Source organism: Vicugna pacos, chromosome X (assembly GCF_048564905.1).
Source record: "Vicugna pacos chromosome X, VicPac4, whole genome shotgun sequence".
In the NCBI taxonomy this organism is placed as follows: Eukaryota; Metazoa; Chordata; class Mammalia; order Artiodactyla; family Camelidae; genus Vicugna; species Vicugna pacos.
The window spans coordinates 6,099,376-6,124,483 of record NC_133023.1 but is presented as its reverse complement, the minus strand read 5'-3'; the positions used below and the strand labels follow the sequence as shown (position 1 = coordinate 6,124,483).

The window sequence follows — 25,108 nt, the reverse complement described above, 5'->3', positions numbered from 1 at the left end:
TAACTATTTAATTACAAGGGTTTTTTTAATGCAAAAAAAACTATTAGAAGAACTATTATTTAATGAGCCCTAAAGATTTTTCAATAGCTATTGAGAAAGGAATATTCACACCTTGGATTAATCCAAATTCTGGTGGTGGAATAATCCCCCCAACTCCATCACAACCGTCTATTTCCATTATTTAAGTGGTTATAACGGACACGCTTTCCTTCATCCTTTTCCTAATAATGTGACAGTTAATTACCAGCTGTGGGATTGTAAGTAAGCAACATTGTGACTTAATCCAGGAGACAAAACAAGTATGCGAAATACTGCCAATACCATGCAATACAACACGCGGTTAAGAAACATTCGTGTGCAAGCATTCATGTACACATGTATAGACAAGTGTGCGTGGAAATTTAGCACAGACGTCCCAGACTGTCCTGAATCCTCTCCATCCTAAGCAAAGAAACCACAAATCTCCACTCACATCGAAGCACCTATAAAAACCAAGTAGCAGTTTAACAGAGGGACATATGAGCATCTCAGATAAGAATCGCAAACATTTTTATTTCTGCAGAACACTGAAGCACCATCTGGAAAGGCAGAGCGTGTACACTGCTGGCAGGCTAGCCACAAAAACTTTCAAAAAAACCCCCAAAAAACAAAAAACCTTAGCAACTACTGAGAGAGCCAAGAAAGGAGCCAAATCAGGGAGAAACTGCCTCCTGTGCCCTGAATAGGCCCTGGTGTGTGTCCGTGGCTTTTCCTGCCCACCTCCTTCAGTTTCGAGAACAGGGCCCTCCTGGACAGGGAGAACAGAAACCGCTAAGAATACACAGGGTTTTTTCAAAATTTGGAGTACACAGAAAGGAGGCGCTTTCCCTTCAGCTTCTGGCAAAACAGCTGAATTTTGGAGTTTATGGTCTCTTCCAGCTTTCTTATACTGTGTAAATCTAAAAAGCAAGCCTTAAAAAAAAAAAAAGCAAGCCCTCACCTTAAATAATGTTTTACAACTAACTCAACCGGCTATAAAGGCAAGTCCAAGGAAGACAGACTGAATTCTGTGTGCGTCCTTCTTTAAAAGAAATACCTGAAATACTAAAGGTGTAATTTACCTGATATCTTTCAAACTTTAACCAACAGAAATGCCCTATAAAAACTTTTACTAAAACAAGCTGATATGCTTTCATACACACATATACAGAAAGCACCCTTCCTGCACAAGGTGTTCACACTATGACTGTCCCCCAACTTTTCAAAGAATCCAGTTCATTACTGGGTTGCACACTGGTGAAATCTGTAACGATGACAGCCTCTTTCCCCAGCTCACCATAAACACAGTGCACACCTAAACAAGCCTCTCCTCAAAGTCTCTAGTTTTATAAATATAAAAATGAGAGAAAACAAAGAATAGAGAAGTTTGGTGTCTCATTTGCTATCTGGACAACAAAGCCACACCACTTCCCAAATTCAGTCCTGGCAGAGCGGGTTAGGAGTCACTATTTCTTCTCGCAGTGATGAAGCAGGAAAGCAGAGAAAGCCAGTAAGTCACCTTCAAACGCTTCTAGGAGCCAAGAATTTTTGCATTTTAAAGGGAACTTTGTCCCCAGGAATGGTGTGGCCCAGACCTTCCCAGAGAAACTGACCAATAGACAGTTTAAACCAGAAGAAAACAGGACGACTGGTTTGCTTTTTGTGTGTTTTTACAGGTTTATACAGGTTCAGCTGGTAAGTTTCAAGATGGGTTTTCTGTTTTGAGATAAATGAATTCAGTTCTAAAGTAACTCCCTACACACCCCCCTCCACATTCCTGATGAGACACACCAGGAACTCATTACTGGAGATAAAATCCCACTTTTATAAAGGACGCTGAAAAGTTTCAGTACGTTTTTGCAGGTATCTGGAGTGCTGTGGACCTCGGGCTGGAAGCCCAAAGTCAGTAAATATTAATGGGCCTTAGGGAATCCAGAAGCTAGGCTGGCGGCAGCGGCAGCTGCTAGTCTGGGCTTCTTACAGTGATAAGAGGCGCAGGTCCAAGGGGTACGTAAAGAAGGACGCGGAGAAGCAAACAGGTGGGGACGGGTCTGTTCACCCCCCGCTCCGTTCCTCCCCGACTTCTAGGCAGGCTAACAGGCCCGGAGGGGGAGGGGGAGGGACCTGGAACAGGAGCCATTTAAACTCTGAGCGGCGCTGGGAGCCAGCAGGACTGGGAAACAACACAAGCGGCCAAGGTGGCGCCCGGACCACACACCTATACGTGTCCCTGCGCCCACGTCCCCACAGGTGGCCCGGCCAGACGTGCGTCCCGGGTCCAGGGGCGCGACGGGGCGCCCCTTCCAGTGCTCCTATCCCCGACGAGTCCCCGGCCCCCCAGCCACCTCCAGGCTGTCACCGTGCGGATCCCGCGCCTGCCTTACCTTGGTGATGACCAGAGGCTCGCCGTGCTCGCGGCCGCCCTTCAGGGTGAAGCCCCACGGGGCGCCGCCGCTCAGCTGCACCTCCACCAGGCGCCCGCCATCGGCCGCCCGCGCCTCGGCCTCCGCCAGGCGCTCCGGCCGCGCACGGGGCTCGACGCCCTCCATGGCGCGGGGCGCGGGGAGAGGAGGCGGCGCGGCCGCTCAGGCCCCCAGGGCCGCCCGACCCGCGCCCATGCACTCCGGGGAGCCCAGGCCGGCCGAGGGCGAGGGAGGCTCCCGGCGCCCCCGCCGCCGCCGCCGCCGGCCACGGGCGAACTTACGCTGCAGCTTGGGAGGGAAGTGCCGGCCCGGGGCAGGGAGGGAGCCGGGAGGACGGGCGGCACGGCGCCCGGGGGAGGGCGGGCCCCAGAGGGGGCGGGCCGGCGGGGAGGGGGCGGGGAGCGGCGAGGCCGGGCGCGCGCTCTGGGGCTCGCGCCGCTCTGGGGCAGGCGGCGGGGCGCGCGCTCGGGCTCCCGCGAGTTGCCCGGAGGCTGGGAGGGCGGGGAGAAGCGCGCGCTCCGGGTCCCGCGCGGCCGCCGAGGGTGGGAGGGGCGGAGAGGGGCGCGAGGGCCGGGGACGCGCGCCCGGGGCTCCCCAAGTTGCCTCGAGGCTGGGACCGCGCTCCGGACCTCTGGCCGCGCGCCAAGGGCAGGGGGCTGGCGGCCGGGCAAGAGCTCGCGCTCGGGGCCTGCGCTGGCCGGGGGCCGCCGGGGTCGCGCGCGCGCGCGGGATGAGGGGCGCGACCCGCGGGGCCAGGGGACGGCGGCGTCCGCGGCTCGAGCGAGGTCCTGCCTTTCCTCCCGCTCGGGCCCCGAGCGACCCTTGGCGGCTCGGGGCGCCTCCGCCCGCTGCCCCGGAGGCCGAGGCGCGGCAGGTGAGGCGGCGGAAGCGCCCACGCAGGGTGGGCCGGGGCGAGGCGGGTCGGGCGGTGGCCGGAGCCCCCGGTCCCCTCCATCTTGGAACGCGCGGACGTCCGGCGCCCCCGCCTTTGTTCCCGCGGACGCCGGGCGGTGGGCGGCCGCGCAGGTGAGGCCGGAAGCGTCGCAGGAGTCCCTGCGCCGGCCTGTTCCCGCGCCGACCGACCCACTCTGCCCTGAGCCCCAGGATCCGGATGGCGGGTCCCGGGAGCCAATGCGCGCGCCCACACTCCCCCGCCGTGCAGCCCGAGCGACGCGAAGGGGCGCCCCCGCAGCCCGGCCTGAGCGCTGGCCCTCCGGAGGGTGCTCGGAAGTCCGCGCCGGAGGAGAAGGACGCTTGAACTGTTCCCTTGAGGACCGCCCATCCTCCCACACCTGCCCTCGTGCAGCGCCTGGCGCAGATAGGGACTGGCCTCTGTTGGTTCTTCCTGTAGTTAAAGCTTAGGGAGTCTTTGCGTTCAAACCCTGCTCTCACCTTTACAGAATTGCACCATGAGGATTTGGTGTCGTATGTATTACTGTAATGTAGATGAACGCTGGTGAACACCTGATTCCTCAAAGAAGCTTCATGCAGGTGATGATGATGGAAGTAGGAGGCAAAGACAAGCCGGGAGGGCACTGAACAGAGTTAGAGGACCCTGGGTCCTTGTCCGTAGTGCCAGAAGAGGAATCTCCACAGTACTCCTAGTTTCTTTAGCGGTCAAGTGAGCGATTTGCACTCTACGGTCTGCATTCTATGGCTGATCTTTTAACATCTTACCCAGACAACTGAAGTGAATGCAAGATCCCCTTGGCCCCAGTCACAGCCCTGGGCAGGGCTTACTGACCTACAAATAATGCCAAGCTACAGTGTCCAGAATGCCTCTAGTTAAAGGAATGAGATTTTTCCTTTGTAAACAAAGAATTAAGGAAGGTGCCACTAAGAGTCAATCTCTAGGGTACCTTGGCTGTGGTGGTTACATAGATTTGCACAGATTGATTAAATTACACAGAACTAAATACCCACACACGCATATATAAGCTTGGTGGATTCTATCAATGTTAATATTCTGGCTGTGATACTGTGCTAGAATTTTATTAGATGTTACCCTTGGGAGAGGCCAGATGAAAGATGCAAGATGCAAAGGAAGCCCTGTATTATTTCTTACATGTGATTCTATAATTATCTCCAGATAGAAAATTCAAAGAGTGGATGTAAAAAAATAATAAAAGTAGATGGTCAAGCAAAAGATAAAGGACCATATATAAATGCACCTAGAGTTTCTGGAAGTCTCCTATCCTAAAACAGTGCTCCCTCCCAACCAAACCTGGTACTGACTTAACTCTCAGTTATCTCCTGGGGCTGACACTTAGACCACTAGACTGAACGAGCATGAAATCACGGTCTCTATAAATCACAGCCAAACCCATCTTTCACATTTTATGTTCACTGTATAATCAGTGTCAGATCACCCATCTGCCATTTGAAAGGGTTATAGCATCACTTTTTGAACTTAGGTGTAAATTTACCTTCATCCTTACTAAACGTCATTTTGCTGAATTTTTTTTTTTATTTTTATCTTCACATTAGGCATCCCTTCCAGCTTAGCATCCTTTGAATATTTATAAAGCTGCAGTCTATATTGACATTAATAAAGATGCTGAAAGGGACTGGACCGAGACTTGTGTGGCCTGCTGTGAGATAGATGCCCTCCTCTCAGCCCCTCAAACATCTTTCATCAGCATGATTGGGATTATATAGTTGAGCACATCTACCTGCGCCACTGTCACACCTGGACTTCTGTATCATGTCTCACATATCATTACAAGACTGTCGAACAATCATCTTGTGAAAATACCACTATCTTTTGACTGAAAGGCATAGCCCCAGTTTATCAATCTTGCAGCCCTTTTGGAAGAATTTAGTATGACATTGAACCAGTGTGGACTTGTAGTGGTGACAACTTTCTTTTCTAAGAACTCACAACTCAGCCAGAATTTCCAAGAGTAGACTGTTTGTCAGTATCGAGCTTTCATTCTTTTGGAAAGCCTGGACCACTTTTGTTCTGTGGAGTTTCTTGCTTCTTGGACATTCATCTGCATTGCCCAGGAGACACAAGGGTGAGCAGATACCCTTCTGGACCTTGGAGCATAACCTGTGAGCATCCACACCTAGGCATTCAGTAGCCTTCCCATGTGCATGTGTTCCACCTTTTTGAGTCTGAGGCTAATTTCCTGTAATAGAGCAGAGACAGTGAAATGACAGGGAGTTCTGCTGTCACTTTATCAGAAGGGACTGAATTCATCAACAAAAGGCAAACAACCAACTTTCACAGATTTAATCAATAGCTAATCCTCTCTCTGAAACAGAGCTCAAATTATTTTAGTTTTTTTGTTGTTGTTCTAACAAGGATTAATGATTATAAAATACAATGGAGGATGGAGTTCCAAAATACTGCTTTTACCTTTCAAATTGTAGGGTTAAGTACCTTTCAGTTAGTAAGGTCAGGCTTTCCAAAACACCTTTTAATGGGGTATTTTTCAAAAGGCAGTTTTAGCCATTTCCTGCCTGACTCACTGTGTACCCGAGTTGGGGTCCCTATGATTCAGCAAGTGAGTTCACTTCCCTCTTAGATATTTAGGTACTTGACCACCTGTTGAGATTCCCTTGATCTTCAAACACCAATCACCAAACAGGAAAGAGTCTGAAACCATCAGTGAGAAAGCTTTGCCTATAAAACTGGATTCTCACTTAGGTCTGGGTTCTAATTCCTTGACCTTAAGAACATGTTCTTTAAAATATTACGTATATGAACAGCCAAGTTTCCTGCTGGTAACTAGAAGAAACTAAATAAATGGTGGCTAACTCCCTCACACAAAAATAAACTCAAAATGGCTCAAAGATTTAAACATAAGACACTATAAATCTCCTAGAAGAAAATATAGGCAAAACATTTTCTGAGCATAAATCTTAGCAGTGTTTTCCTACGGCAGTCTATAGAGGCAATAGAAATAAAAGCAAAAATAAACAAATGGGACCTAATTAGACTTACAAGCTTTTGCACAGCAAAGGAAACAATAAGCAAAACAAAAAGACACCAACAGAATGGAAGAAAATATTTGCAAGTATTTTCTGACTAACAAGGGGTTAATTTCCAGAATACACAAACAGCTTATACAACTTAATAACAAATAAACAAAAAACCCAATCCAAAAATGGGCAGAAGACCTAAGCAAGCAATTCTCCAATGAAGACATACAAATGGCCAATAGGCACATGAAAATGCTCAGTATTGCTAATTATCAGAAAAATGCAAAGCAAAATGACAATGAGGTATCACCTCACACTGGTCAGAATGGGTATCATTCAAAAGTCCACAAACGATAAATGCTGGAGAGAGTGTGGAGAAAAGGGAACCCTCCTACACTGTTGGTGGGAATGTGGTTTAGTGCAGCCATTATGGAAAACAGTGTGGAGATTCCTCAGAAAAAAGACTTACCCTATGATCCAGCAATCCCACTCCTGGGCATACATCTGGAGGGAACTCTAATTTGAAAAGATACATGCACCCCAATGTTCATAGCAGCACTATTCTCAATAGCCAAGACATGGAAACAACCTAAATGTCCATCAATAGATGACTGGATAAAGAAGTTGTGGTACATATACACAATGGAATACTACTGAGCCATAAAAAAGAATAAAATAATACCATTTGCAGCAAAATGGATGGACCTGGAGATTATCATTCTAAACAAAGTAAGCCAGAAAGAGAAAGAAAAATACCATATGATATCACTTATATGTGCAATCTTTTTTAAAAGACACAAATGAACCTATTTACAAAACAGACACAGACTCATAGAGAACAAACGTGTGGTTACAGAGGGGAAAGGGAGTGGCAAGAGATAAACTGGGAGTTAGGGATTATATATATAAACTACTATATATAAAATAGATAAACAAGAAATTTCTTCTGTCTAGCACAGGGAACTATATTCAGTATCTTATAGTAACCTATAATGAAAAGGAATATGAGAATGAATATATGTATGTATATGACTGAAACATGATGCTGTACAATAGAAAGTGGAACACTATAAACTGACTATACATTGATAAATAATTTTTTAAATGAAAATTAATAAAGTGAAAAAATGATGGTTAAACACACACACACATATGAAACCATACCTAACTATTCAAATCAGGGATACTTAGAGAGTACTTAGCTGAGGCTACTATTGTAAAAATTTTTATATTTTAAAGTACAGTTTTAGAAAGCCATTGGCTATTTTTCAGTTTTTTGGTTTTTTAATAAAGTGTCCACTGAGCATCTATTTCTTGAGCACTTTTTACTTGTCCAATACCAGAGAGGGCTTGTGAAGGAATGTAAAGGATGCAGGAAATATGAAACATTAACTCTGGCTGTGAAGAAAAAATCAGGAAACACTATGAGACAATTAAAGCACATTAAGGGCAAAAGAGCTTTTAACTGCAAAAGTTTCAGCAGGAGAAAAATCGAAGTAGAGAAGAGAAGAAAAAACAGATTCAGAAAACCATAGGTGAAACTAAAAAAAAAATTATCTTTTCATCCCCGTTTCATCCCCGTCCACTTTTTTTTTTTTCTGAAGCATTTCAAAGCACATCCAGGACAGACCGACTGAGCTATTATCTTGATGGCTGAGAGGAAGTGGGGGTGACCTTTCATCAGTGCTTCAACGTGAGCGAAGGCATGTTCTTTATGGGGAAGTTGACCGCGTCAGGACTAAGAACTAGAGTCTTGTGGATCAGTCCAGAAGTCCCCCAGTCTCATTCATTTTGAATCTGAGTCTTCACCCCCAGCTCCCAGGGGCTGTGTGTATCCTGGAGGCTGGAGTCCGTCCAGAACAACTCCTGGGTTCCTGGCAGAAGTAACTTGACTTGATAAATGGAATTTGGGGCTGAAGAACAGGTGAAGGCAGGCAATAATGAGTTTTATTTGGGCAGCGTGAATTTGAGATGCCTTTGGAGGATATGTTCATTTCCTAGGGCTGTTGTAACAAAGTATGAGCAACTACTTAAAACAAGAGAACTCTTTCCCTTTGGGAGGCCTGAAGTCTGGTATGAAGGTGTCCGCAGGGTCTGGAGGCTTTAGGGGAGAATCTGTTCCTTGTCCCTTCCAGCTTCTGGGGTCTACTGGCATTCCTGGTCTGTGGCAGCAGGACTCCGGTCTCTGCTCTGTGGTCAACAGCATCCTCTTCCACCTAGGTCCCACCTCCCTCTGTCGCTTTCCCATAAGGACACTTGTGATGCCCTAAAGGCCCTCCTAGAGAATCAAGGGTCATCTCTTCACCCTTAATTTAATCACATCTGCAAAGACCCTTTTACCAATTATAGTAGCGATTACAGGTGGCGGAGATTAGGACCGGTCATCTTTGGGGAACACTGGTCAGCTTACTGCAGACATGGAAATCACTCTAAGGTGTTCAGGACAATGAACAGGACTTCCCCTGTGAGTGTGGAGGAACCCTGGCTGCCCCACAGCTCACACTGGGGGTTCTAAGTGCCCTCACGAGGAGCAGCAGGACAGACTAGTTATGTGCTGACCCCAGGTGGTGCCTGGGGAAGCTTGGTCCCACCTCAAGCCTGGTGAGGACTGCTCCAAGGGCAGCTGTCAGGAAAATTTGGGGTGCTATGGGCAGAGGACCTAAATAGACAATTTTCCAAGGAAGACAGACAGATGGCCAAAAGGCACGTGAAAATACGCTCACCATAGCTAATTATCAGAGAAATGCAAATCAAAACCACAAAGAGATATCACCTCACACCAGTCACAGTGGCCATCACCAAAAAGTCTACAAATAAGAAATGCTGGAGAGGGTATGGAGAAAAGAGAACCCTCCTACACTGTTGGTGGGAATGTAGTTTGGTGCAGTTATGGAAAACAGGATGGAGATGCCTCAAAAAACTAAAAATAGAGCTACCATATGGTCCAGCAATCCCACTCCTAGACATATATCCAGACAAAAACAAAAAGTCTAAATCAGAAAGATATGTGCACCCTAGTGTTCAAAGCAGGATTATTTACAATAGCCAAGACATGAAAACAACCCAAGTGCCCATCAACAGACATTCAGCTTAAGAAGATGTGGCATATATACGCAATGGAATACAACTCAGCCATTAAAAAGAAGGAATATTGCCATTTGCAGCAACATGGATGGACCCAGAGATTATGATACTAAGTGAAGTAAGTCAGACAAAGACAGACAATATCACATGATATCACTTATATGTGGAATCTTAAAAAATGACACAAATGAACTTATTTCCAAAACAGAAACAGATTCACAGACATAGAAAACAAACTTATGGTTACCAAGGGGAAAAGAGGAGGGTGGAGGGGTACATTTGGAATTTGGGATTAGCAGATACTAACTACTGTATATAAAACAGATAAACAACAAGGTCCTACTGTATAGCACAGGGAACTATATTCAATATCTTGTAGTAACTTATGGTGAAAAAGAATATGAAAACGAATATATGTATTTTCATGTATGACTGAAGCATTGTGCTGTGCACCAGAAATTGACACAACATTGTAAACTGACTGTATTTCAATAAAAAAAAATACAAAAGAATCTTGTAATAACTTATGGAAAATAACCTTTATACATATATGTATATGTGTATATATATATATACATATACATATATATAGTTCCCTGTGCTATACAGAAGAAATTTTTATATATATAAATTTATATATATAATAACATTAAAAAACCTTTTATATATATATATATATATATATACACATACCTGAATCACTCGGTTGTACATGTGAAGCTAACACAGTACTGTAAATCAACTACACTTCAATTTAAAAAGATTTGGGATGCCTACAAAAGAGAGATCTGTATCTTGTTTTCAGGTTGCGTTTCAGGGAACAGACTGTCTGCGCCAACAGGGGCAGAGGGCAGAAACAGCTAGCCCGACAGCAAGAGGGCTGAGCAGTGGGCTGACTCTCCAGGACACTTGAAAATGTCACTTCATATCAAACTATCCTGAAATTTTTTGGCTTAAAACCACAAATGCAGGCCTGACCCAGGTTTCCCGCTCAGGTTAAGGGAGCCCCCATTCCCTGTCATCCCAGCAAGGATTTGGAATGGCGGTGACTTCTTTGCCAGAGAGAAAACACTTTCACCTGGGGAATGAGTAGTAGAGGAGAAAAATCATCTGTTGTCACTGCTGTCCTGCAGATCTAACCTGGGACTCAGGATCTCAGGGGCTGCTTTAGGATTAGTTCTCTCTCCCTGGGGTCTCTGGTACTAGGTGGGCTCCTCTGCTTGAAGAAAAAAGAAGCCCAGGGCTCTCAGAGGGACCAGAAGCTTAACCTCTGCTTCAAAATTCAAAATTAGGGAGACTTGATGGAGGGAAGGAGGAAGGAAAGGCAGGATTAAAAAGCAGCCCCCTGCCAGGCCATGTCCGCTCCCCGCCCCCACTGCGGTGACCCTCAGCTGAGGTCAAGGGCCAGAGATCAGAGCTCTTCCAGGGGCGGGGCTTGGGGCTCCTGACAGAACAGGAGTGGTGAGGCCAGCCGGGCAGCCGTACCTTCCTTTGTAGCATTATATTTGGGGAATATCTTTTTCAAATCTTGAGCACCTTCTAGGACCCAGCTCACTTGTAACTTGGGAATAGATCTGCCAACTAAATCATGGCATAAAAACAGGTCCCACATATCATCCAGGTTGTTCTAGTGAAAACTAACACAAACAATTTCCAAGCAGCAAAAAACAATCTTGCACTGGAGATTTTGGTGACACATCCTTGAACATACTGGTCTTCCCAAATGCAAGATGAACTTTCTGCTCCTTCACTACGGTATCATTTGCGTGGTTATGCAATGAATGCCTTTCTAGCTTCAAACACCACATTTTGAGGGGGAAAAAAAACAGTAAAGATATTTATACAAGGCTTCCATGGACTTGACCTTCTAACGAGCTCCCCTGACGATGCTGAGTTTGTGCGTTCGTTTGAGAGCACACTTTAAGAACCACGGAATAAAACGACAGCCAGGAGGGTCTGGACACTGTGGAGGCTCAATAAAATTTGAGATTTGCAAAAATTAACCACTATATATAAAAATAGATTTTAAAAATTTCTTCTGTATAGCACAGGGAACTATATTCAATATCTGAATACAATGGAAAAGAATATGAAAACGAATATATGCATATATATGCATGACTGGGACATTATGCTGTACACCAGAAACTGACACATTGTAACTGTACTTCATTTAAAAAAAAAAAGGTTATTCCGTCCCCTCCCTCTCACCCACAACACAATCACAAGCGCACACACAAGGAGAAAGGGACCAACTGTCTGTACATCCTTAGAGCTGAAATAACTCAGGTGCTGCGTGGGAAGGAGGGGCCCTGGAAACGAAAGCGACTTGCCTCTTTCGTGTTGGAGGGCTGCTGATTTGGGTGCTGGAAATGCCTTCACAGGCCGCTGGCCAAAATATTTGTTTCAATTCAATCTATTTGAACTTCAAGGAATGTAGAAGTATTTGACTAGCAGTAGAAATAACAGGAAGTAACTGAGGACGGCTGTCTGAAAGGTGGCAGAATTTTTACTACAACCGAGAGATTTCTCCCAGGCACAGACAGCAAGTTTCTAAAAATTTAATTAATTATGATACTTCTTTACTTTTGCTAATTACATTTGTAGAAGGCCTGCAGGAACTGTTGCGTTACTGGATTTTAAAAACTACATTTTATTTTATTTTGGAATAATTTTAGATTTACAAAAGAGTTGCAAAGATAATACAGAAAGAGCTTGCATACCCATTACCTGATTTCCCTGAATACATCTTTCATAACTATGCTTTTTTTGTCAAAACTCAGAAAGTAACATCAGTACGTTACTAGTAACTAAGCTCCCGACTTCACTGACTCTATTTGGATTTCCCGTCTGTGCACGAATGTCCCAGGACCGCTCATTGCATTTAGTTGTCACATCTCCTTAGCCTCCTCTGGTCTGTGATCTTTCTTTGTTTTTCATGGCGTGGACAGCCTTGAGGAGCACTGGTCATGTATTTCACAGAAAGTTCCCCAGTGTGGGCTCGTCTGACTTTTTTCTCATGACTAGACTGGGTTATGGATTTGGGGAGGAACATGCCGAGGTGAAGCAGCCCCCTTAGCACACCACATCGGGGGTACTTGACATCCACATGGCTTGTCACTGGCAACGGTCGCCTTGACCTCAAGGGTAAGGTAGTGGCTGCCAGGTTTCTCACCGTTACCCAGAAAAATTTCCTTTTCCTGACTGACTCTGTTTTTTTTGGAAGGAGGGGGCAGTAATTAGGTTTATTTATTTATTATTATTTTTTTTAATGGAGGCACTGAGGACTGAACCCAGGACATCATGCATGCTAAGCACACGCTCTACCACTGAGCTTTGCCCTCCCCCTGACCGACTCTTCTAATATGGCCAGTTTTATGATTCAAAGGTGTTCTGTGGGAAGTCACTTTGATTCAGTGGGGGCCACCAAGTTCATAACTGGCCAGGCTGTCCCTGAGACCAGATGGAGATGCTCGAGTCACGACATTAAGTGATTAAAGCACTAAGAGAAAGGGGGGGAAGGTGGGTACCTGGACGCATGTAGGGTGGGATGCAGCAGAGGGGAAGGGCTACATTACCTTAATCTTGAGTTCCCGGGTGAGCATGTGCCTCTCTCTGCCTCGGCAGCCTGCCCTGCTGCCCGTGCGGTCAGGAGCACCACAACTGCCGGTGAGCGAGGGGCTCCGCAGCAGAAGGTGCCTGCAGTCCAGGCCGCCTGATGGCTGGGAGACCTTGGGCAAGCTCGCCAGCCGCAGGTGTAGCGCTTGCTGTGTTTCTCAGGCAGAGGCGAGTGGCCAGGATGTGTGTCCCCGGTGATGGCCAACTTACGACCTTACCAATGTTGAGGTCCTGATCCTGCAGTCCCCTTGTGTCTCTGCACAGCGCCCACACGCTCTGCTTACTTAAGACGTCTCATGTGTCTCATGAGCTGCTTGCTTCTTCAGAGCTTCTCATGTTTTCTAAAATAGAATCAAATAATCTAGCAGATCTAGCAAATACACATGACAGAAGCCCATACATATTTCTTACTTTATTATTATTTTGGTGTGCTTAGTTTGACACAAAAGACCAATTACAGCCCAAGGGCCGGCTGTCTGGTTTTGTAAATAAAGCTTTATTGGTACAACACCACGCCCATCCGTTGACCTTCTGCATATGGCTGCTCTGGGGCCCCCATGGCAGTGCTGGGTGATTGCAACAGACTGTGAGGCTTGCAAAGGCTAAAATATGGAGCCTCTTAATAAGTTTTCTGATCCGTGTCATAGACTGAAGAACTGTCACAGGTTTGAGAGATTGGGGCTGTGGACTGGGTTTACTCGAGATGTTCAGCCATGAGCAATGCAGACTCAAAGACTTCGGGGGAAGAGCTATCATGTTTAAGCCATCAGGTCCCCCCTCCCCAGGAATGAAGGACCCACACTTTCTCCGTGAGTGCCTTTCAGTCCCTCTGATACTGAGCTGCCGTCTGGTGTGTGTACCAGACAAACGTTCCAGCGGTGCGCACGGCCAGCTGCACGCCAGCTTGTGTTACGCACCGCCACGTGGTAGTTCTCACCGCAAGCCAAGCCCTTGAGGTTACTGTGGATTTCCTGTTCCCTGCTCGGGGCCCCTGAAGTACCCGTGAAGCAGTCACTTCAAAATCAACCGAAGTCTGTGGTTAACGAGTGGATTTAGTCCTTTTTGTGAGGTATCTGAGACTGGACAGTCTGGTATGCGTGGGGACTCCAGAGGATACAGCCTGCCCAGAGATAATCATTCCATTTCACTGTATTAGTGTAGTGTGCTCAAAAAGAAACATAACAAGTAAACAAAGCTTGAAACACGTAACATGTATACATGCCTGTCCATCTGTTCGCCTCACCCCGCCCCCCCCACACTCACTCACTTCCTTGAAAGTGCGAGGATGGCATCAAATTCAACTTGCTGCCTCCAGCTTCTCAAAAGTGTTGCTTCCAGGTGGTGTGTGGCGAAACTGCTTTCCTCGGTCTGACCTGGTTGTAGACATGTTGACAGGGAAATGAGCCCCCAGTTCCCCTCCGGAGCTTACGGTGTAATCCTCCTGGGTTTGATTCTCAACTCTGCCACCTCCGTGACCCTGGACAAGTTTCCTCGCCTCTTCTGGTCCCTTATGCATAAACTAGAGATAAAAAGGTGGGTGGACGGGAGTGTTAAGCATGACTTCAAGTACCTGATGCTGCCAACGCACGGAAGGCAGTGGGGTAATAATATTCAGATTAATTTGGTTTCCTCCTTCTTCTCAGAACACAAGCCCCGCCCTCTCCTTCCCTCTTCTGGTCTCACCTCTTCCCAGGCTGAGACCACGTAGCTGACAGACTCACTCTCTGACCACTGCAGAGCTGAAGTCGTACTTTTCCGCATTATTTTTCAACCCATCAGTTTCTGTTGCTTTTTCAGAGCAGAGGACGAGATTCCTTCAGAAGCCAGGACTCTCATGTTTTGTTCGGGGAGGTCGATCCCCGACAAAAACCACAAATGAGACTCTCGGGGTTCTAAGCCCCGGTTCAAAGCCCATTCATCATGTGAAGTATTTGCAGAGCTGCTGAATTCTCCAGGGGACAGAAACGGGGCCCAATGCCAAGATACAAGCCACAGCAAAACGTTTTATCCTCTTAAAGCCCTGTAACTAACCTGGAGCAGTTCTGTCCACTCCACAGGGTAAAACCCAGCAAATTTATTTCTGAAAAGAAAGGACACAGATGCTGTCTGTACTCCAGCCATGTCAGCCTTGCACCCCATTAATATACTCCCCCACCCCCAACAGGCAGCCTGGGACCACCTCAGGTGGCAGGAACTCACTACGCCAGTGATCTCAGGAAGCCTGGGGGGCCAGACGTGCCTGGGAGTTTAAGTGCCCACCCCAGAGGCAGCCCTTCCTGGCTGACGGACAGGGGTGGACACTGCAGCTCCCTCGCCCCAGCACACAACCTTGAGAGCAGCTGTGGTGGACAGACCCTAAGATGCGTCCTCCGTGAGCCCCACCTGCTGGAGTTCTCTCTCTGTGTATCCCCTTCCACTGCTTGTGGGCAGGACCTGTGACTTGCCTCTAACCAAAAGAATGCGGCAAAGGTGATGAGTTACCAGTCCAGTGATTAGGTTACAAAGATTGGGACGTCTGTCTTTGCAGCAGAATCCTTCCTGCTGGCTTTAATGAACTCAGCCGTATGTTGTAAGCTGCCCTGTGGGGAGGACCAGGTGGCAAGGAACGCAAGGTGGCCTCTGGCCAATAGCCTGTGAAGAACGGAAACTCGCCAATAAACGTCTAAGTTTAGAAGTGAATCCTTCCTCACTCACACCCTCAGATGACACCCAGCCCTGGTCAACATCTTAACTGGCAGCCATTGAGAGACCCTGCGATGGGAGACTCAGCCAAAGGGTGCCTGGACTCCCGAGCCACCGTAACTGTGAGAAAATAAAGTGTGATTTCTAGTCTGGCATGTCAGGAGTTAGCAGTCGCCACTTCACCCTAACAAGTAAAAAGTGGAAGAAGCTGAAAAGTCAACAATTCTTCTTAGATCCATCAGGGAAGTGACGTCACAGCACAAGCCATTGTCCCCCAAATTGAAGAGACAGTCAGGCAGATGCAGAGAACCACAACTTACAAAATATGTGTGTGTACACTTTTAGAGCCGCTCCAAGACAGCAGATGTATGTAAAAGAGTCTGCTTTTAATTGGCTTTGAATGTTTGTCCATTGACCTCAAATACATGGCTAAGCATTGGGTTTCAAAATCACTACATTCCTTTTTTGGGTGCTGGAAATTTTCACTCAGCACAAAACCTTTTTCTCCTTTTTTGTTGCAGGGACCAAATGTCCTCATACAGGATATGTCTTTTAAAACAGTGTATAATCAGGTGGGACTGTCTGCGATTCCATAGGTTAGTTGGAGGGCACCAAGATGCTCTCCAGTGCGAAAAGAGCTTCAGTAGGAGTTTGCCACAGCCCTGGCCTCTTCTTTTGTCTAGGCCAGGGTGAACTCCCTCTAATTTTCAACCTGAGAAGATTGCCAGAACATTCTCTCTCTCTCAACACAATGTCGCTTTTGTTGCCTCTCCCCCAGTCCTTATCTGGCCTCTTCCTCTTCCATTTGCTTCCTTTTCCTCCCAGCATCCTGACTTCTGTCCCAAGTAAGTCCCTGGTGGGGGAGGGTACAGCTCAGTGGTAGAGCTCATGCTTAGCATGCACAAGGTCCTGGTTCAATCCCCAGCACCGCCATTAAAAAAAACCAACAACAACACAAAAGCAAAAACCAACCAAGTTAGTCCCTGGAGGGTGGGGCACAAAAATCCAACCAACCAAGTGAGTCCCAAACATCTGTCACTCACCGGGGCCTCCAGACCTAGAAGGAAAGACATTGCTCACCCCTCCTCACCCCCTCCTCCAGCCCTGAGTCTCATCATTTGCTCTTAGAGTGGCTCTTGGGATGCTGATCATCTTCTCTGCATCTCTTTTGAACTAAGCCCTCCCCACGTTTCAACATGGCCTGGATGTCCCTTTCTTTTTCTGGCTGAGATACAAGTTCTACCGCCTTTGCTGTTCAAAGTAGGAACCAAGCAATAGAAGTAAAAGCAAAAGTATGTAAATGGGACCTAAGTAAACTCATAAGCTTTTACACAGCAATGGGACCCATGAACAAAACAAAGAGACACCCTACGGACTGGGAGAAAATATTTGCAAATGATGCGACTGATAAGGGCTTAATTTCAGAATATACAAACAGCTCATACAGCTTAATAACAAAAAAAAACCAACTCAATCCAAAATTGGGGAGAAGACCTCAACAAGTATTTCTCTAATGAAGACATGCAAATGGCCAATAGGCACATGAAAAAATACTCAGTATTGCTAATTATCAGAGAAATGCAAATCATATCTACAATGAGGTATCACCTCACACCAGTCAGAATGACCATCATTCAAAAGTTCACAAAAGATAAATGCTGGAGAGGGTGTGGAGAAAAGGGAACCCTCCTGCATTGCTGGTGGGAATGTAGTTTGGTGCAGCCACTATGGAAAACAGTGTGGAGATTCCTTAAAAAACTAAAAATAGACTTACCTGATGATCCAGCAATCCCACTCCTGGGCATATATCCAGAGAAAAGTCTAATTTGAAAAGACACATGCACCCCAGTTTTCATAGCAGCAGTATTTACAGTCGCCAAGACATGGAAGCAATCTAAATGTCCATCAACAAATGACTGGATAAAGAAGTTGTGGTGTATATATATATATAATATATATATAATGGAATACTACTCAGCCATAAAAAAGAATGAAATAAATGCCATTTGCAGCAACATGGATGGACCTAGAGATTGTCATTCTAAGTGAAGTAAGCCAGACAGAGAAAGAAAAATACTATATGATATCACTCATATGTGGAATCTAAAAAACGACACTAATGAACTTATTTACAAAACAGAAACAAACTCACAGACATAGAAAACAAACTTATGGTTATGGGGGGGAAGGGGTGAGAAGGGATAAATTGGGAGTTCGAGATTTGCAGATACGCAGTACTGTATAAGAAATAGATAAACAACAAATTTCTTCTGTATAGCACAGGGAACTATATTCAGTGTCTTATAGTAACCCTATAATGAAAAGAATATGAAAAGGAATATACATATGTACATGCATGACTGAAACATTACTCTGTACACCAGAAATTGACACGTTGTAAACTGACCAAACTGCAATTTTTTAAATTAAAAAAAAAGCATGGGCCAGCATAATCTGCATCTCCTGGGAGCTTGCTAGAAATGCAGAGTCTCAGGCCCCACCCCAAACTTCCTGAATCTGAATCTTCTCAGGGAGAGCTGCTCAGGTGGGACTAGCAGGCTAATCGTGATTTGTGGGCGACGGGGCATTTCCAGGGCACTAAAGTCCTGGTGGCTCAGACTGTGAAAACATGGAATCTAGGTGCTAGACTGGTAGCAAGGAGGGCTGGGGGTGGATGCAAAACTAAACTTCATAGACTTAAAGGCCCCGAGCGTTACTGCACACGTACCTCAATGCCCGAGCTCCCCTGACCCCGGCTCGGCAGTCACTGTGTATTTTTCTCACCCGCAGTCCTTCCAAATGTTCCCACCTCCAAGTATGCATGTGAGTGTGTGTGTGTGTGTGCGCGCGCACTTTACCTGTTTACTTTTTTGCATACTGTAACTGCACCGTCACAAAAAATTCTGTCATCTCAGTGTTACTTCTCATACTGGTTTCAAGCTGTTTTACTTTAATGACAGTTAATAAATGCAATCTTTTCTGTCCTTCTGCAAGTTTGCTCTGAGACCCATCTGTAGCATAACATCTTAATTGATGGCCCAGGGATCGTCATTTGTAACAATTTCCTCCCCAAGCTAATTCTGACCGCTGATCCCCCTGGAGCCTGTCTCTTGAACACTGGCACCTGAGTCCTTCAGAGCCTGCAGGCTGGCCCGTGGGAAAGCAGAGAGCTGGGGTATGTGTAGCTTGGGCATGAAACAGAGATCGAAATGCAGTGACATTCCTACGCATGCCGGCCACCCAAACCCATGGCGTTACAGTAAACAAACAGATGCTCCTTTCCATTTTTATCTTTCAAAGTACATCCCACACACTGACCTCCAGAAGCCACTTCTGCTTTCCAAGAGCCAATGGAAGAGAAGATGAACTATTTCAAAGCAGATAGCAAGATTTATGCTTTCGAAAGGACAGACAAATTAGCATTTGGGGAGTAGTTCCACGATGTTTTCTACTGTCTTTACAAGCAAGTGTGTAATATCAAGGGCGGTTAAGGTTTTGACGATGCGGGTGTGACGTCTATCCAAGCGGCTGCCCCTGCTTACAGACATGCCTGCCGGATCTTTTTGCAGCGGCGGCGTCTGCAGCTCTTTGTTCAAGGCGCTGCTTCCATCTGGCTGCCTTCCATGCATGGGTCCCAACAGGAAGCCCAGTCCTGTGGTTTTCGAGGAAGAAGGCTTAGGAGCTGAGCCCAAAGTTTGCCTTACTTAAAATTGCAAAGCTGGAGGGATGGTATATAGCTCATGAGGTCCTGGGTTCAATCCCCAGTACCTCCATTAAAAAAATAAAACTTTTTAAAAATTGCAAAGCTGGTGGTGGAAATGCAGATGAGCTAGAAGTGTCTGCTTACTATGAGAAGGGGAGGGAAACAGTAGGGATGCCTTACCTTTGGTTGGTTGGGAAAAACCTGGAGGGGGGCGCATTTACTGAGGGGAGAGGCCAAAGGGTGGGCTGCAAACGCGCCTCTTTGGTTTATTGATGATAAATATGGTGGAGCCGGGATTTTTCTTTTTTAAAAATAAAGATTTGGTTAGTAAAGCCATAACCTAGAGGGGACTCTTTGATTTTCAACCTTGAAGAGCTTTTTTCAAAAAACTTCACTCAGTATATTATCTTTAGTACTGATACCATTTTGAAATTTGCATGCATATAGAATAAAGTGTGGTTTTCGAAGTATGATGAAAATTCATAGAAAAACTGAAGCTGTTAAGAAAATCTGAATAAACTTGAACTTTTTTTTCTAAACAGAATCACCCTTGAAAGCTAGTTTACAATGCCCAAAACAACCCTACACCTGAAAGGTATAAAATGCGTGTGCGCGTGTGCGTGTGCCCCCGCGCGCGCCGGGTTAGGCAAAGCAGTTTCTCTTTTCTTAGATTTACTTGTTGGTTTTTAAAGGAAAATGCTAGCGCTGTGGGATTGTTTCAGAGGGGAAGAGGGACCGTAAAGAAAAGCACTGCTTTCATGCCAGTCACAGCAGCCACGGTTTATGAGTCTGTAACGAATCAAAATTAGGAATGTAGGAATCCCAAACGGGGAAGATCTGGCCCGAGGCGCGCTGCCTGGAAAAATCCGTTAAGACGAGGTGGTAGGACTGGGCGCTCTGGATTCCGGACAATGAAGCCCCGGGTAGGCCGGGTGCAAGGGCAGAGAGCGAGCGGACTTCTCCCACCTGGCGCCCTCCTCCCCCTCGGCCCCCCTCCTCCCCTCGCCACGTCCCCCCTCCTCCTCTCGCCACGTCCCCCTCCTCCTGACCAAGCATCACCCTCGTGAGGCCTCGTGCCGTTCGCGGAGGCGCACAGCCCCCACCCCGCCCGGCGCCTTTTCTGCCAGCGCGGGGGACTGGGGCGGGGATGGGGAGGCCCAGGGCGCATGACGCCCCCATCCCCCGGCCCGCCCAGCAAGCACATGACCCAGGCCGGCCGGCGGGGTCCCGGCAGACCCGAGCCGCGTCCCCGAGCCCGGGCCATGGCCTCCCCGCGCCTGGGGACCTTCTGCTGCCCCACGCGGGACGCCGCCACGCAGCTCGTGCTGAGCTTCCAGCCGCGGGCCTTCCACGCGCTGTGCCTGGGCAGCGGCGCGCTCCGCCTGGCGCTCGGCCTCCTGCAGCTGCTGCCCGGGCGCCGGCCCGCGGGCCCCGGGGTCCTCTCGGCCGCCCCGCCGGCCTCGGCCCGCGCCCCCGCCTCCGTCCGCATCCTGCGCGCGGCCATCGCCTGCGACGTGCTCGGCTGCCTGGGTAAGGGCGCGCGGCCGGCGGGTGGGCACCCGCCCCGGGGCTGCTACCTGCCGGGGGCGCGGAGGAGCGCGCGGCTGGGACCCGGCCCCGGCGCGGGGGACGCGCGGCCCGCGGGGCGGGAGGACTGAGCCGGGCGGCTCCCCAGGGACCGGACGGGGCGGCCAGGGGACTCAGGGGACTGTGCAAGCTGGATGGTTGGTAAAAGGTGGCTCAGGGACCCCCCCCCCCCTTTTTTTTCCTTTTCTAGACCAACTTAATGTGTTACTGCAAGCTTACCAGGGGAACTAGACAGCGCTGTTAAGGAAAACCCAGAAAGTAGAATGCATCCTTAATTGTTACACCAGTGAGAGACTAGCAGTTCTTATTCTGTGTACACACACACACACACACACATTCATTTCCAATGTGATTTAGCAGAATCAGGAAGAAAACTTGATATACGTCTATATCTGTATCTATATCTCCTTTATATATATTATATATATAAATAAATATATAAATATATAATAAAATTTTATCTATCCATCATCTACCATCTGTGTATCCATCCATCCATCCATCCATCTATGCAAGTTTGAGTTTTATTCCACAGGCAGGCAAACTGCAGTTTAGGCCAAATCCTGCCTGCTGCCTCTTTTCTATGGCACATGAACTAAGACTGTTTTTACGTTTTAAAGTGTTTCTTAAAAATCTAAAGAAAAAGACTGTTTCCTGACATGGAGATATCCCATGACATTTAAATGCCAGCGTCCGTAAGCGCAGCTTCATGGGAACACAGCCAGGCCCTGCGCTAGTGTGTCGTCTCGGCCAACTCTGCCCTACGAGGGCAGGGGGTGTGTTGAACAGGGAAAGTATGGCCCATAAAGCCTGAAATATTTTCTCTCTGGCCCTTGACAGAAGCTTGGCTGACCCCTGCTTTCACCTCTAGCGTGGCATGTTTTTATAGGCTTCTAAGCTCCATTTTGCTGAGCATTCTAACTTTTCATTTTGGAAAATTTCCAACATCTACAAATGCAGAGAGACCGTATGATGTGTCCCTTGTACCCAGTTTCATCTACATCCCATCCCCTCATCCCACTCTCCACTGGATTAATTTGAAGCAAATCCCAGAGTTTATATCCTTTCATCCATACAGATACATATGAGTGAAGAAGATAAGAATTTAAAAAATATATATATCACTGCAATGTCATTAGCATCTTAAAATAATGAAAACCAACTCCTTAGTATCATTGGCATATGTTCAGTCTTCTCACAAATGCTAATTTACAGTTGGTTTGTTCCACGGCTGGTGGCATTTGCAGTGCCCTCCACCTCCACGCCCTGAGGGGTGGTGGCAGCTTTTACCTCCCCCCTCCCCGGGGGGGGGGCAGATGCCTGGGCACTGGTGGCTGTGTGTCCCAGGGCCTGGTTCTCCCGCTCCAGTTCGTGTGATTGGAGGCACTGAGGACTCATGACTTCAGGTAAATGCTGTGGAACCTCTGCTCACTCTCTCAGACTTGAGTGAGACAGGACACAATACTTCCTTTCTGTTAGGGTAAAATCAATTTGGGGCATGACAATTCCATAAAAAACTGGTTTCTTCCTGATTCTGCTAAAAAGCAGTTTGGAAACGCATCTTCACAGTAATTTAATTTCTGTCACTTGAATATCTGGAAGTAGAGATGTACCCAAAGGTCTTTTGAGGGCCAGTGAAATAATACCTGGATGTCCTCCGGCCTTTAGAAGGGAAGACAGGGCATTGTGGGCAAAGGAGCAGAAGCCGGAGTCAGGGGAGGCCTGGTGACCAGACTCCTCACTGGAAAATAAGAATTACAGATGCCTACCTCTTAGGGCGTGGGTCTTGTTGTTTTTTGTTTTGTTTTTTTTCGGTTTCACTGAGCTGTAACTGACTCACAGCACTGTGTAAGTTGAAGGCAGACAGCATCATGACTTGTTTTACGTTTATCCTGAAATGATGACCACAATAAATTTAGTTAACATCTATCACCTCACTTAGAAATTAAAAAAAAAAATTCGGTATTTCTTGAGCTCACATCAGTGCTGTATCCTGAAAATGACCAAGCACTCACTGTGCCAAAGAAAGGCAGCGCGTCACACGGTGTGCGCTTAAACAGCGGGTATCACGTTACCCAGCAGAGACCCCTCATATGGACCGAAAGCGTGTGTACTGTTTAGAGGAGAATTCGATATTTGGGTCAAATAGCCAGGAAAACTCACAATTAATAAAGGTCAAAATCAAATTATCCAGAGCTAATTTGTGAAAATCTTAAATATGTTTTTTTAAAGAATGAAAGAACTTTTCAAACTTCAGAATTGTGCTTTTTCAGTTCTTTTTTATGTGAGGAATATTTCACTTGGACGAGAAAATACAGATTGTTATTGACATAATCATTTCTTAATGCCAGGTAAACGAACAAAAAAAATTAGAGCTAATGCTGGTTTCAGTTGAAATCAGAGTGCCTGGGATTGCTCCATTACCATAATAGTTATTTTCTGAGTCTTGTTTTTTCTGTCTGTCTGCACACACCAATGTGTGTGTTTATTTCCTTGCTCCCTACCTCACTTCTTTTTCTCTCCTTCCTATCCACCCATCCAACCATCCATCCTTTTTACAGAGCAGCAAGTCAGCTTTAGATTTGAAATGGAACCACATTCAAAGAATTACCTGATTCTCCCTTAGGTATCATAGTCCGGTCCACGGTGTGGTTAGGATTCCCGAGCTTCGTGGACATCTCAGCTGTGAATGGGACTGACGTGTGGCCCACTGCCTTCTGTGTGGGGAGTGCAGTAAGTGTGCCTCCCCTCATCTCTCCACTCCCCTTTGCTCCTGCCAGGCTGTGTCCTCAAAGTGTGGTCCCCACCCTGCCACCAACCCACTGCAGTTTTGAAATACAGATGCTCCGAGCTCCCCATCCCCACCCCCTGACCAGGAATTGGAGGCGGGGGGGGGGGGCATCTGTGATTTAACAAACCCTCCAGGGGCTCTGACGCACACTCAGGTTTCAGAACTGCTGTGTTAGTGTGCCCCCCTCCTTAAACACACATGCAATCCTTACCTTAGATCCAGCCACAATCAAAACCAGCTGGCCAAGAAAGAAAAAGAAAAAAGAATGTTATTGATTTATTGGATGTATTTTACTTTAACAAAGGATATATTTAAATACATCTGTTTGATGGACATATTGCTCTGTCTGCAAAGTCAGTGCTTCAGTGAGTGACCTCAGAGGGCACTGAATGCTGCACTCACCCCACCGTCTGCGGCAGCATCGTCAGCGTCTCTCCCTCCCTCCCATTGCTTCCCAGCTGCATCCCGGTGGAACATCCGTCCCAGTATAAGTCTTGTTCCGTCTCTAACATCCGGAGCCCCTGCCTTCCCCTTCTCCTGGGAAGGTCCTTCCTGCCCATCCTCCTTTGTTCTCAGCAAAAGAGCTTCTCATTCAAAGACCCCGGGAGCCTTGAGGTCATGCCACACATCTGAGTCCTTACCTTCCTGCCTACAAGGGTACCACAAGGAGGGTGCGCTGGACCAGTCCAGCTGAGCAGGCCGGGGACAAAGGCACACGCCCGTCCCTGGCCACACCCCACCCTGGTTTCCAAGACGGTCCACGTGTCTCCAGAGGGCTTTCATGTGCTGCCTCTTGACGTCAGAGGAAGTGGGCGTCTGCCAGCTCATTTCATGGTGGGGGTAGTCTGGAGCCTGACTCCAGGAGCTTTGATGCCCCCGCCCCCCCGGTTACAGATGTGGATCCAGCTGCTGTACAGTGCCTGCTTCTGGTGGCTGTTCTGCTATGCGGTTGATGCCTATCTGGTGATCCGGAGATCCGCTGGACTGAGGTATTCAGAGGAAGCAAGCCTGGCTTCTGACCCGGTTTGTTGCCTGCGGGAAGGCTGGAGAGACCTCTGAGTGCTCCAGAATATCTTAGTTTCTGTGTGACAGGCCTAGCCTGTCAGAACCTTTCAGCCGGCCCCTCTGCTGAGGAACATCTGTCGCAGCTCATTTTCATAAAAGGCAGGAGGCAGAACGGAAATATCAAGGATGTTAAAACCCTGAAAACAAGTAACTCAGTAGATTAAATATTTAGAATTGGACAAATCTTGAAAAAGAATTGACATGAATGTA

The 25,108-nt window shown here is 47.3% G+C and overlaps 2 protein-coding genes and 1 long non-coding RNA gene across 10 annotated transcripts in view; 1 reads left to right on the top strand and 2 right to left on the bottom strand.

Annotated features, from left to right (window-relative positions):
* Positions 1-2,766, bottom strand: part of SHROOM2 (shroom family member 2) — a 113,505-nt gene extending 110,739 nt beyond the window's left edge. For 3 of the 4 annotated variants that reach the window (XM_072956620.1, XM_072956621.1, XM_072956625.1), the window contains exon 1: positions 2,403-2,765. In XM_072956620.1, coding sequence (XP_072812721.1) covers positions 2,403-2,567 — 165 coding nt within the window. In that variant the 5' untranslated portion in view covers positions 2,568-2,765. Of the gene's footprint in view, positions 1-2,402 lie in introns of all 4 variants that reach the window. The other variant, XM_072956622.1, reaches the window with a different exon arrangement.
* Positions 2,767-13,919: 11,153 nt separating this feature from the next.
* Positions 13,920-25,108, bottom strand: part of LOC116277223 (uncharacterized) — a 36,812-nt gene continuing 25,623 nt past the window's right edge. For 2 of the 4 annotated variants that reach the window (XR_012067478.1, XR_012067480.1), the window contains exons 2-6: positions 24,045-24,071; positions 23,654-23,759; positions 22,812-22,934; positions 14,338-14,589; positions 13,920-14,190 (exon numbers count right to left, since the gene is read on the bottom strand). This is a non-coding gene — a long non-coding RNA (uncharacterized lncRNA). Of the gene's footprint in view, positions 14,191-14,337; positions 14,590-22,811; positions 22,935-23,653; positions 23,760-24,044; positions 24,072-24,474; positions 24,573-25,108 lie in introns of those variants that run through there. The other 2 variants (XR_012067479.1, XR_012067477.1) reach the window with 2 other exon arrangements.
* Positions 20,537-25,108, top strand: part of GPR143 (G protein-coupled receptor 143) — a 44,252-nt gene continuing 39,680 nt past the window's right edge. For both annotated transcript variants that reach the window (XM_072956031.1, XM_072956032.1), the window contains exons 1-3: positions 20,537-20,985; positions 23,669-23,775; positions 24,728-24,822. In XM_072956031.1, coding sequence (XP_072812132.1) covers positions 20,622-20,985; positions 23,669-23,775; positions 24,728-24,822 — 566 coding nt within the window. In that variant the 5' untranslated portion in view covers positions 20,537-20,621. The remainder of the gene's footprint in view (positions 20,986-23,668; positions 23,776-24,727; positions 24,823-25,108) is intronic.